This window comes from Phasianus colchicus, chromosome 8 (genome assembly GCF_987193195.1).
Source record: "Phasianus colchicus chromosome 8, bPhaCol1.hap1.1, whole genome shotgun sequence".
NCBI lineage: Eukaryota > Metazoa > Chordata > Aves > Galliformes > Phasianidae > Phasianus > Phasianus colchicus.
In genome coordinates, this window is record NC_143443.1 from 1,758,484 (window position 1) to 1,772,412 (window position 13,929).

Here is a 13,929-nt window from a genome sequence, read left to right on the forward strand (position 1 = left end):
GGCTGTTTAGACTTGTATCCTGCACTGGTGCTGAGCCATCATTGTGGTTTTCTCATGGTAGCCCTCAGAAATCTCTCTCTTACACAGCATTAGCCACAGCCACTCATCTGCTCATTTTGAGTAATGTGGTACAGGTAGAAGTACACGTATTTTACATTTGCTGCATGAAATTGACATCTTATTTGAATGCCATTATCCTTTCCTGGTCAGCTGCTATGACTTGAAAGCATCCTAAGCTTTTGACATTGGTGTTTTTTTTCCCCATCCTATGCTAAACTAGATGACTCTTCATCCCTGGAAGGAAATCTCAGCGTGCTCTGCTGGGGCACAGTCTCATGGTCATCACAAATGGTGATGGCATTTGCTTTTGCTCTGCTTTTCATGCATGGAGGATGCTAAACTGAGCAATGCTTTCAAGCATTACATGCCACACTTCTGGAACATAGGAGCTCCCCTGGCTTTGGGAGGCAGGGACACCCGCATTGGATACAAATCCTTTGCTGAATTGTCTTCTCTTTCAAAAGGGGAAATCATGTTGGGGGAGGATCTATTCAATCATAGGATCATTGAGAGGAAAGATCTTACCCATCCAGAGCACAGTAAATGTAATTGTGATTCTAGGGAGCACAGCTGAGGATCCTCCTGCAGGTGAATCTGGAGTATGCTTCTCTGTGAGCTGGTTTATGCCTGTTGATGACAAATACAACACACTGCAGAAACTCACAACCATTCTCTGCATTTCTGACTCTGTTCAAGGCAGTTTTCCAACCGCCGGTGCTCAATATAACACGATATACTTGTTATTAAAAACCTGGAGAAGCGTCAGAGCAATTATGTGTTGTAGGAGGAAGGCAACCACTTGGAGAAAAGGCTTTATTCTAACTGCTCAAAAAAGGGGGAAATTGATAGATCCTCTTGGGAAATAAGTGGGTGTTAGTCCTTGAACATACACTGACATTCCTGTGAATAAGGGTAAATGGCATCCTGCAGAGCACGGTCTGCATGGTGGGACCCTCTCTGGATTTTTTCTCCTCCTTCTCTCAGCTCCCTGAACAGAGCCAAAATACAAAGAAAATGAGATTTGTGGGTGGCTCTATATTTCCTCTTTTCTGAATCCATAACCATAACCATCATCTTAGTGCATCTTGTTTCTTAATGCTTCTGCACTTTCAGTCTTCAGCCTCTAATTTCAACCTGGTATGCATTTCTGTGATTTACACTGTTGTATGTCTTCACCTGAGCTCCCAGCGCTTGTGTGTGCTTTGCTTTTTGGTGAAATAGGGGATGATGGTGTGATGGTGGGGCACAGAATGCACGTGCTTGGGAGACAGGAAGAAGTAAATATGAACAGACAGAAAGCTGATATCTCCCAGCAGTGAAAGAGAAGTGGATTGCCCAAGTTCAGCAGGAAGCTTTGAGCTGTGGCACGGTTCAATACCCATCAGCATCTGCAGGGTGCTCCCATGGGACGTGGGCATGAAGGCAAGTGTTTGCCATGTGGAAGCGATTCCAAACATGCCAAGCCTGCCAACCCAAAGCTACCTTGATTCTGTTGGGCTGTGCATTAGCCCGTGATTCGTTTGGTTTTAATGTTTGCCCCTTATGCTTATCAAGTATAGACCTTGCCATTTGGATGGGAATGCGTGAACTGGATTCTAAGAAAACCTTGTTTCATGTAATGTAAGGTAAAGCTGCTGACCGTGAGCTGAAAAATTGTCTGTGTGCAGCTCATCAGACCTGTCCGCTGTGTCTTCTGAGATTGCATGCCCAGGGACAGCAGCATTAGATTTTTTTTTCCCTCCCACTGCCAAGAAGCTGGTGACAGAAGGCAGAAGCAAAATGGGATTTGCCAGTCTATATTACCTGGCGAGTTAATGTCGGTGCAGTGGTTCTGGCCTCTCTCTGATGTCTACAGGCAGTAATAAATCACATTTGATCGAGCCGAGACAACATGCTGATTTGCAAACATGAAGTAGCATCTAATAAAAGTCCGCATTTCAGATTCTTAAAGAGCAGCTTTTGGATTAACCTGGAGTAGTGCAGGTCGCAGCTGTGAACCCAAGCTCGCCACTTGAAGTTCACTGTATACTTTATGTATGCAAAACTAATTAAAACTCAATTTGCTTCTCTTTCCAGAAGAGACTTTTCAAATACATTTGACTCAGAAATCATGTCTGTCTATACCGCAAGGTGTTTCTCATCTGGTAATTTTCCCATTTGTCAACTTTGATTTTAAACAAGAGCTCGTAGCACAAAGCAATCTTTTAGCCTCACAGTGATCACCCAGCAAGCCTCACGAGAGTCAACATTCTCACTTCAGCATTTCAAGCATTGTGCAAAACATCTCTGAGCATTTTCATGGCCCTTTTGGCTGCCCATGGAGGAGAGGAACCGAGATCATACCGTTTGCCCTTTAGCCCCATCTACACTTTTTTGGATATCTGTTTCCAGCTGTGCTTCTTGCCCATATCCTAAGCTTTTCATACTGTGTGGCTTTGGAGTGTTGGATCTTTGTAGAGCAAAATGAGGATGAAGAACAGGGCTGGTAAAAATCAAACTGAACAGATGATTTCCAGTTGCTTTTAAGAAAAGTCTAAGTCTTAATTTCAGGCTTAATTTGGAAAAAATGAGGCTGCATGTGTCTATGGAGGCCCCACTTAACAGAAGCTATCTGGTGCCTATCCTCCAGTTTCTGTGTATGGAAAGTACCTTTTTGGCCTTGTGTCCTGCTCTTGCCTGAGCCTACAAACGTGCTGTGCATTTTTGCAGCATTCACGAGCTCCCTTAGCAGAGTGCCTTTCTTTGCTTCCCTGAGAAGCAAGTAATGCAAATACACAGCTCTGCACGAGGGAAGGAGGAGGCTGAGTTATAGACTCAGTTTCTCTCACTTCCTACATTTTCTTCTTAAAACCCAGTGGCCTACTAGAGCTCACAGACCACAGATTTCTTCCGAATTTCTGACTCCTTATTGTGCTCCAAAACAGCCTCGTGTTTCTATGCCACATCAGGAACCAGGAGATGTGTCAGCCGAAGGGCAGGTAGCTCTGGGAGTTACAGGGATCTGGGGCAGTGCTGAGCAATACAAGAGCAACAAATGGAGGTTGTTGGGTACACTGCCTGCACTAGTTTATTTTGGAATCTAGATCATCCTCGTATGAGAGAATCCCTGAGGAGTCAGCAGTTTGGTTGCTCTTGACACTTTTTTGTACTCTTTGTTCTCGTCTTGATTGTTTTGGATGGTTTTTGTCATGCTTGACATTTTTCATAGGATTTATGCTGAGCTAGTGATGCTATTTTCCCTGCTCTCCCATGCGGAAAATGTTGCAAACCGTCCTTCCTTCCCATACAATGCTTTTAAGGTCTGGTTGATGTGCTTCAGTTTGTTCTGGAGGTGCTTGGGAATCCAGTGGTGCTTCTCGTGGTGGTAAAGTGTTTAGGTTTCATGGAAAATTATCTGTTTTGGAAAAAATGGTTGAGTTTTTGAGAAGTTGAGTTTTAGAGAAGTTGCTGAGCTGTTGGCACAGGACGAAGCCTGAGCTTCCATCCAGTTCCCAAGCCTGCATGGTTCAATCTTGCCCCAGGTATTTAGATATCACAAGAACAGGGAAAATAAGACAGCAAGGATCAGTGAGGAGTGCTGCTTTGGGAGCTTGGGAGCTGCTGTTGTACGTAGGTAACCTTGGCTTCTGAGCACTGTGTGTGATGGGGCCACATTTCCAAAGAGAGAGGCTGTGGAAATCTCTCTGCCAGGCCAGAGCACTCCCAGTCTGGGGACAGTGCTTGCTTCTCTAGCTCTGAGGGCAAAGCTGAGCAAGGGACATAGCCTGCCCATCTGCTGGAAGCCTGCTACCTTTGGTTTAGCCCCGTGATGTCTCTTTCGGAACTGTGGTCAGGATGAGAGGCTGGAAAACCTTCTCATCCAAGATTTTTCTTAAGCAATTTGTATTTTGCAAAGTATGATTTCCATTTAGAGCTGCATGTGTTTGGCATTGTGTGTTCCAAGCCATATTCACTAAGTACTTATATGTGGATAGACAACATATACAAGCGTAGAATCACAGATTAGCTCAGGTTGAAGGGGACCTTGAATTTCGTCTGGCTCCAACCCCACTGCCATGGGATGCACAGGGTTGAGTCAGCACAGCCTGGGCTTTGGGCACCTCCAGCAACAAGGCACCCACAGCTCTCTGTGCAATTGGTGCCAGCACCTCATCACCCTCCGAGCAAAAGATTTCCTCCTAACTTAAACCTCCCCTCTTTTAGTTTAAAGCCATTCCCCCTTGTCCTATCACTGTCAGGCAGCCTATAAAGTTGGTCCCACAATAATAAAGGGTAAGAAATAATCACCGTGTAAATGTTTATCACTTTTTGCCTTTTCTTATTTTCTGTAATTTCCAACTTCTGTGTGAAGTGCCTCTTAGTGTTTTTGGTGTATCTGTTCTCTTATCCTTGTGTTTTGAGCACGTGTTTATCCTGGGCAGAAAGATGGGGGGGTGGGGACATGCTTTTGCCATTCAGTGGATCTCAGCCATTGGTTTTGCTCTGTTGTGTTTAATAAGAGATTGCAGTGATTGCATGTCCCACTATCACTTATCACAGCACATACTAAATGGAGTTTTCATTTTAATTAAAAGAAGAAATTAAAATTGACTGGTTAGTTCCAGCAGTTTATAGGTTTATAGCTGGGACTTTTTTTTTTTTTTTGATGACATTTTGAAATACTTCCAAAATATTTTGAAAAGCCAGGAAATGAAAGCCAGAGCTCTGGAGAGTGTTGGAGCTAGGAAATAAACTCAGACTAATCCCACAGCTGCCTGAACCAGGTGAACAAAACATTCAGGGCATTCGGCAGCAAACTTTGCATCGTGCTATTTTGTGTCAAAATCCTGAAGCATCCCTGTGTCCAAAGGGATCCGTGGGTGTGCTGATGCAAAGCACTGGGGTCTCAGGGTGAGCTGGTTGTTACGCCTTCATGCTGCACAGGTTTCCCACAGCCAGGGCAATAACTGACTCACGGGATGGGTTTGCTTTCACATAACAGCCTGGTTCCAGCAAAGCCCTGCTCATGGTACCCACAAGTGGCTGCACCGTGGGTGCAGGCCTGGAGTACCAAAATGAGGTGACTTGTGCTCGTGGGCATCGTGGTGGCAGTGCCAAGTCAGGAGCCAAGGCGTGAGTTTGGCATGACAGCAGCACTTGCACAGAGCTGCCTGCTTTGGGGAACGCAGTCTGTGGTTGAGATTTGTTTGTTGCTGGGGTTGGGTTTGTTTGTTCTTGAGATTGAAACATATTTTGTATCCAGATAAGACCGAGTCGAATTAGAAAAGCAAACAAGCCCTGAAAAGCGTTCAGTATTTTACCTAGCGATAAACGTGCAGCTCATCTGTTCTCTTCGGTTGACTTTATTTCACATTCAGCTTCCAAAAGCAGCAGGTCAGTTCCATGGAGGAGTACAGAGCCCACGGCTTGCAAACCAGGGCTCGGGGCTGCACAGGGTGCTGTGCATTTGATTTGACTTTACCTTCATGTTTTCATTGTCTCCTCAGTCCTCGTAATCCCTCTCTCTTTGGGAGAGGCTTCTCTAGCGGCTTTTTTCTGCATTCAGTAGATTTTAAAACAGTCTCACAGTTTCGTTGCAAATGAATTCATTATGCTCGCCTATGCAAGCTGTGAAACTGCACACACACACCTTTAGTCTGAAACTGTCAGAAGTAATTCAGGGACAAAAGATAAGGGATTCTTGAGGCGACTTATCCACACCCTGCAGGACTGCATCCCAACAGTGAGGATCTTGGGATTTAAGCTTGATAAGAGAGGATGGACATCTCACCAATATACATTTGTAACTATTCTGAGTGGTATTGGAGGATGTGCATCTTTACATGGGCTGGGTCCTCCAGGTTCTGCCGTGAACCTGTCATGTCACCCCTATAATTCAAATCACAACATCTTGTGTGCAGCTCTGCTTTGCTGGGGTGGCTTCGACCTTCTGGTGCTTGGCTTTGCTGTTGTGCCTTCCTCTCATCTTGGGTTTGCAGCTTCCCCCAACTCCTGTCATCTCCTCACATCCTTCCTCTGTAGGTCTGGACTTAAAACCGAGGGGTATTGCTGCTTCTCTGGTCTTCTGAGATGTCACATGTTAATTCTTTGCCCCCAGCCCATTTCTTAACAGCAAACACTAAAAACCAGTTGTGTATCGTTTAGGATACAGCACTTGCAGAACTCAGAGGTTGAGCTTTAAACTGCTGTTGCAGATGCCAGCTTAAAATGAAACAATTCTGGAAAAAGTCATCCGAAGTTGTTTAATCTTTTCCAAGGAGGCGTCTAAAGAATAACTCCATTTTTCTCCATATTCAAAACATTCTCACAACAACTTGCATTGTTGCCATGTTTGGGAACATGACTTTGAATTTGGCAAAATGTGCTTTTTGTTGTCTTCTCTCTCTACCTATTGCAGTTCTTCTGCAAAACTTGCCCAAATTTGGCTAAAAGAAGAAATATACCAGTGCATACCAGGGGCCAGGTGCTGCTGGGGGTCTGGACAGTGACAGGTGGTAGCTTTAGCCCCTTCTCTTATATTTGGTGGGGGCTCTAGCCCCTCGTCTTCCATTTGGTTGTGATTTTAACCTCTTGTCTTTCATTCCTCCTCTTTCCCCCACCTGTGAATGTGTCATTTTCTTTGCAAGTATTGTTGAAGTAAATTAAATTCTAAATTGATTCTTGCCTGTTGGGCACTTCGAAGTGGGAAACGTTGCTATATAACGCAATAACTCCAGCCTCGTCACTGGCTTGGCATTTGAAGTATATTCATTGGTGTTCAGGAAAATCTGCAGATCCACATGATGGTTTTTAAAGAAAACCAACCAGCAATAATTACTGCTCTGACTTCAGAGCAGAGCTTGAACAGCATCCAATAAATAAGGCTGTGGTCCAGCATGGATGCAACAAAGCAGTGAGGAGCCACTCACGAATTCTGCACAGGATCAAGTGGGAATTCCCTCTACATCCTGCTTTTTTTTTTATCATTTAGTGCCCAAATCTGTATCCTGCTGCCCGTGTGCCTGTTGCTGAGCTCACGCTGAGACTTACTATTTTCCTGATTTCTGCAATATGCTGTGTTTGTTTGTGATCCTTGCTTGTAACTGCAGGGAAAAATCAGAGTCCTACCAGGAGTTTTGCCCATTTGTTTAGGGTTTTTTAGGGTCCAGGATCTAAACTGACACCAGTCACTTGAAAAATGATAAAACTATTAAGTCCCATCCGTGTCTCAAAAGCTAAGACACACAACTGAAAGTAAAGGAAAGCATTGGTCTTTTCTAATGACTCCTTTATTGCCCAGGAGGAGAAAGAAAGAAGCAGCGACAGAGATGGGGAGAGCAGCACAAGAAGTTTGCCCATTATATGAATTACAGACAGGCTGACAAATTCTTCAAGTCATCTTAATCTGTTTTTCTCTGCACCCGGAAGGAGAAAATGACCATTTAATTATTAGGATTAAAAATAACCTTACTAACCGAGAGAGTCACATGAGTGCAGTTTGGCTTGTAGTTCGATTTGTTGCAGCATGGATGCAGTTGAGACAGAGGTGCTATTTAGTGTTTTATTGGATGGACTCAATGTAATGAAGAACCATGTGTCTTCATCAAAGCAGAGCAGCCTGGGAGCTCTGTTTATCATTGCACAGGGGAGTGTGTGGGATTTTGGGATGCTTGAGCGATTGGTTTTGCCCAAGGGTGGAAAAAGGAGGCTGAAAACGAAGCTGGGTGCTTCCTGTGCAGCTGGGATGTCGAAGCATCTGCTGGAAGCACAGTGTTTTGAACTATTCCCAATCTGTCTGACTTCTTGGCAGCTTTTTGCTGGGAGCAGGCGGGTGGCTCTGGAGCTGCCCTCACACTGTGTCCACTTGTGAGAAACCCAAACTGGGGACACCGTTTGAGGTGCATGTTTTGATCACATGGGAAGAATAGGAATTCGGGGGAAACCCAGGGTTAGTCACCAAAATGCAGCTGCCAGCCTTTACTCTGGGCAAGTAGTGAAGACGTGAGACTTTTATTTTACTTTATGTTCTGTCTACATTAAAAACACCTGTGTGTCCTCCATCGATATTGACTACTTTCTTACAGCTGATAGAAAAACATAAGGTTTGAATGCTTAAGGTTTGAAGGCTGCATCTCTGCAAAGGCAGCTGTGCTGTAAATGAAATATCAATACTGAGTTCAGTAGCACTCAAGGCTTTGGCAGAAGCATGGCATTTTTGGATGGTTTCTTCTTGCCGTGAGTATCACCTGTATTATATTCAGTATTTGCCTTCTGGAGATGTCAGAGGAAGGTGCACACATCTGTTAATCTCCATTAAATGATCATTATTGCTTTGCATTTCTTTTGGCTTCTGCATCTGGTTAATGTATCAAAGCAAGCAATTTATTTCCTGCATGGAAGCTGCCCTGCATAGGCTGCCAGCAAGCAACAGCAAAGGGATGAAATCCCTTTTCTTTAGGACTGTCAGACCCTCTGTTTTCAAGGGAGGTGGCTTTGGCTCTGCTCTGTCAAGTTTATTGTCAGGTGCTTCATGTTCCAGATTGCTTTATTGCACAGCAGGAGAATGGGACACTTGCTCTGGTGCAATCAATTGTAATTAGGCAGGACATTTGTCCTGTAGCATACTGAAGGAGAGGCAGCCAGGTTCACTTGCAGGCATGTCAAAGGCTTTCGCCTTTCAATTGCTTAAAACATTCTTATGGGGAATAAAACTAGCCTGAAGGCAAATGTTAAATGAGCATGTAAATCCTTGTTTCTTAAACCAGCCAAGTTTTGGTGTTTATTGTTGAATGCCTCCAAAGTTGAGCAGTTCTCGTGTAGAAGATCCTTATGGAATTCATCAAAAGAAACTCTTGTTGTTTTTCTTTTTGCTGACAACCAAACCCTAAACCACCTCTGGGGAATGGGAAACACAAACTGTGATCTTTCTCTTTTTGAGTTAGCCATGAGACTGAAACAACTCGGAATTTGAGCATCTCTGGTTGTCTGCTCAGCTCTGTAGCTGTGCCTTGAAACTCAAAGGTAGGATAACCATTCACAAGCCAAATAACTTCAGCCTTTATGATTCCTTCTTCTGTAAGTAAAACGAGTTTGCTTAAGCTTTAGTTTTGTAGGGCATTGTCATACGTATTCTTGATTATATCCAAATATTTTGGTGAGAAGTCTCCATACTTATAAAGTTAGTTCTTCAATTTCATCACCATTACGTTTCTGGTGTACCAAGAGAAATGGTTGATGCTGTGAAGGACCACAAAGACTGCATTAAAACATTGTGGGCAGTATTTTTTGCCTTCATCTCGATTCTCAAAGTCTGCTGTGACACCTGGGCATGGTGTGGGAAGCAGGCTGTGTGCCCATGGAGGCTGGGATAACACTTCTGTGTCTTACTGCCAGCAGCTCTTTCCAGCTCCAGGGCAATCCTTCCCAGCCTTCATCGCTGCTCTGCGGGATTTTTGTCTCCTCTTCCTCTCTGCCCCACGTGTGAGGAAGTGTTGACTTATGGCCATGCACCAGAGTGAGCAAACAATGTGTTTTTTATAAATAAGACTTTTTAGGAAAATAAACAGTGCATGGGGGCATATATGCTTTTGACCCAAAGTGGATGATGCACATGGCTTGCTTTGGGAGCAACGTTTGCAGCAATGGGGCAGATCTCAGAATGCTTCTGAGTAGTGGTGTTATTTGTGTCCTACTGCTCAGATTTCTTTTCCTTTTCTCTGAAAACAGCTTCGTGAGCTGGAAGTGAGGTACCGCCTTCTCTTTGCTGCTATTTGTTGTAGAGCTGTGGCAGAAAAATCCACATGTGTTATTGAAGCATTCCAGGCCATGTTTAGTGTCCAGCATATAAATATAGGTGGTTCTGGATCAAACAAACCACAAACTGGTCCTGACTGCTTTCTTTCTATTCACCTTTTGCTTTTAAATCCCCCTTGCATGTCTCCTCTTGGCAGGGTTGGCAAGCAGACAGAACAGAGTTGCTGTCCTAGGGTGAAATGCTCACAAACAAAAGGTTCTGTAGGATGTGAATTAAATAACAGCCATGGGTCAAAGTAATTTTCCTTTTGGTAATAGCTGTGTTATTCACGGATGAGTGTGCTCGGGGATTAGTTGCTTGGTGAAAATGAGCAAAATTGCTCCATGGTTTTCATCTGTGGTGTTACAGACCTAAACCTTTTTCCTTTTTAATTAAAGAAGAAAAGAAGAAAATTTCACCTGGAGTATAATACATGAAGCAAATGAGTTTAGTATACTACGATTTCCTGACAGATGCTCCACTGAGAAAACTCAAGCGTTGAAAGCTTATATATGCAAGGCTTTTACAGCTTTTCTGAGGTTACATGCTCCTCTTCATAGTGTTTTGCTTTGTCTGAAGGAAATTTTCCCCTTTTAAATAGCTTTTTGTTTGTTTGTTTGTTTCCCTTCACACAGATGGGAAGGTTGAAGTGACGAAGGAAGGCGTGAAGCTGTGCACCATGGGACCAGGCAAGGTGTTCGGGGAGTTGGCCATCCTCTACAACTGCACTCGAACAGCAACTGTCAAAAGTAAGATCATTTCTGAACTTCGCTGTTGAATGGCTTAGGATTTCCCTGGGAAGCAGGTTTCTCCTCGTCTTCCCTTTGGAGTTGCAGCCTCTGTTAGATGCTGAGCTTGCCTAATTAATTAAACTCTCTGTGGCACGGATTATATTGTTGAATTTAGGAACTACGAGCAGGAGGAAGATAGAAACGAAATGCTTCACTGGGTTCTTTCACTAAGGTTTGTTCTCACAGGGCACCTTCTGTATTAACGCAGTGGTTAATGCTACCATATGTCTGTAGTTTTCTGTATGTGATGCCCACAGCAAGAGTCAGGGCAAGGTGTAGGATAGGAGCTTTCATACCACTTGATCATGGATCTCGTGTCATTACCCAAGAAGCGTGGCTGTCTTTTTAGTCCTGCTCCTGCATTCCTATCCTCCACCTTATTTCAAGCCCTGTGGATGGACACCGACTAGAAAGGTTTCCCAGCACCTTGCTCCATAAGTATTCAAGGGACACTTTGGAAGTAAGGCTAGTTTTTTTTTTTCAGAATGAGACCTCGTATTCCAGCTAAACTGACCAAGCCAGCAGAACTGGAAGAAAACTGAATGGCACTGATCCTCTGCACTAAGTCTTTGGCTCTCCTCCTGTAATCTGTTTTGTTTGCACAAAAGCTTGGGTTGCACAATAGATGGAGGGAAATCACATTACTGTGTACACTGTACATATGTTTTCGTTTAAATACAGATTATACTTAGTTGAGAGTTCTTGATCTTGAGGATAAGATGAAATCTTAAGCGGAGAGGTTTTATAAGGGATGGAATATAGTTCTGTGATTTAAAGGTGCTGTAGGGGAAGAGTTAGGGCACAGGTGGGATAGATCATGAAAGTAATACAGAGACAAAAAAAGTGGTATGAAAATAGTGAGGTATGCGAGCCCCTGTTTAGAAGAGAGTCTTTCAAAAATATCCAATTTTTGCCTCAAAAAGAGAGAGAAGAAAGAGGAGCAATGGACAGAAGTGTCAAAACAAGCACGGATAACTGGATGTTTTGGGAAGAACATGCTGTTCTCCATAATCCTAAAGAGGCAGACTGACGCACTCTCGCCTGCTTAAACCTTGCCTTTTTACAAGGACTGTTTATTGCAAATAAATCCTTGGCTAACCCATGGTCACATCATTGGCAGCGCAGTTTATGCTTCCGAGCAATCCATAATCCCAAATGATGGAACAAATGCTCATAGCACTCAGGTCATACTAAGCCTCAGGGCACAGCCCTGGCCTCGGAGCCCCCCACATTGCTTTGTGCAGCGTGTTGGAATGCTCCCTGTGCCATGCTGACCCAAATGCATGTGGGAAGCACTGCACCATGGGTGTGGGTGGGAAGCAGCTGCTGATCCATCCTGGCTTCCTACCCTGTGGGTCCATTCTCCTTGCAGTCCTATCACCTGTCTTTGCATCCAGTGTAAGGTCCAGAGGGTTGGTGATGGAGATCCTACAGTGACAGGAGGCTGGGGAGGGCACAGTGCTCTGTCAGCACAAATACTGCATCACCTTGTGCTGGATTTTGTGCAGTGTCCATTTGCAACTAGTCTTGCAACTGATATATTACATAGAGATTTTACTACCAGTTCATTTTACTACCAGTTCACAGAGTCATAGAATGGTTTGGGTTGGAAGAGACCTTAAAGATCATCTAGTTCCAATGTCCTGCTGTGGGCAGGGTTGCCAACCATTGTTGGTTCCACTAGAACCACTAGGTTCCACTAGGTCAGTAATCTAACATCCTCAGAGATCTTCCTTCAGGAAGGAGGTGGTTGTGTCTGTTGTTCTACTCAGTTCCTCTCCCTTTGGCACTGTAAAATTAGGAGAATTCTGCACCTCCTTGGGTTTGCAGTTTCCTTTTTAAATGTAACTTTTAGGTGGATTTTCTCTACTGCGAAGTAAGTCGCAGTTGAGGTTGTAATTGATTTTATGTCCTTTAAGGTATAGTGGTGAGCAAGGTCACAGCTCGTTTTTTGGGACCTGTTTCAGCTGGACCTATTTGAGCAGAGCCAGGTCTCTGAGGCATATGGATCAATTTAGGGCATTATTGACTTAAATTGCTGTCAATGCTGCTAATAACCAGCTTCAGACATCTGTTTGTTCTTTTGGCTAAACGATAAATAAATGTCATAAATCTTTAGAAGGGCAAACACCGGCAAATACTGCATTAGCTCTGATGATAACTTTGATCATTACAAGGTTTATTTCGGGAGAAATGAACAATTGATGATTGTAATGAGAGCAGACACCCAGTCAGCAGCAGTGCTGGGAGGGGGCATCGTTCTGCAGAAACGCTTTCCGTCAGGCCTTCCCAATTTTCAGGAGGTGGATTTCTATTCCCTCCAGTGTCAGAAGTGCTCTCTCGTGTGCCTGCCACAACTTCATTACAGGAATGCTACATCTAAAAAACGAAGTTGCACAAAGACCGAGCGAAGGATGCGTGAAGGTGGTGGGAGCCCAGAGGTGCCTTCAGGCTGTGCACTGTCTCCTGTTCTAACTCATGTGTGCGTGTGCTGGTGGATAACCAAGTTGTCAGTGCCATTACCCAGCAGCCTGCCATGGCTCCTCAGCTGCCGTGCACTCCATGGAGCTTGCAACTTCAAGGGATCAGTCTCTACAGGAGGTCCTTTGCCTTTTGACAGTGCTTGAGAAGACTGTAAGGTTTAATTATTCTCAACTGGCTCCTTCTGGTTCCTTATAACCTCTTTCGTGAGGCAACACAGGTCTTTTGAAAGCTTGAACTAGGAGAACTATTGTGGTATTTTTGTAGTGCTGTTACAGTCGTAGGTGAAAGCAAGATGGGGTCTGAGGGGAGCCACGCTGCTGAGTACCAAGGGCTTCCTCTCATCTGAAGCTTCTGCTTTACACTTCCAGATACTGTAAGGAGAATTTCTTTTTCTGCTGGAGAATGCTCAGTCTGAAGCACCGTCAGAGCTTTCTGAAATGTGGTTGCTCACAAATCACTTCCCTGTGTAAGGGAATCTAAATCCCAGTCACCAGCCTATTGCCTTACCTACATGCAAACTTGAGGCTACTTGCAATGTAATGCAGCATCATGGACTCTCCTCCCTGGTGCCAACTGATCATTTTATTCAGTGCGTTAGAATAAGAAAAAGGGAATCCTACACATGATAACTTAGGTGAAAATGACGTGTCGATTACTCTGGCAGAGAAGTATTCTCTAAATATGCCTTTTTACTTACATATCTCAAATTGCTGTTGGCACCTCTTTGAGGAAGCAGGTTGTGTCTTCAAATAGAAGTTGTTAAGACACAATTGTGTCTTAAAATCTGTGTTTTCAGCTGTGCTACATGATGTGGGATGGGAC

At 44.1% G+C, this 13,929-nt stretch overlaps 1 protein-coding gene across 3 annotated transcripts in view; it reads left to right on the plus strand.

The window, feature by feature from the left end:
* The window catches only part of PRKG1 (protein kinase cGMP-dependent 1), a 395,197-nt gene that overhangs the window by 132,662 nt on the left and 248,606 nt on the right, over positions 1-13,929 (plus strand). For 2 of the 3 annotated variants that reach the window (XM_090144719.1, XM_031602529.2), the window contains exon 3: positions 10,468-10,581. In XM_090144719.1, the coding sequence (XP_090000845.1) occupies positions 10,468-10,581 (114 nt within the window). Of the gene's footprint in view, positions 1-10,467; positions 10,582-13,929 lie in introns of those variants that run through there. The other variant, XM_090144720.1, reaches the window with a different exon arrangement.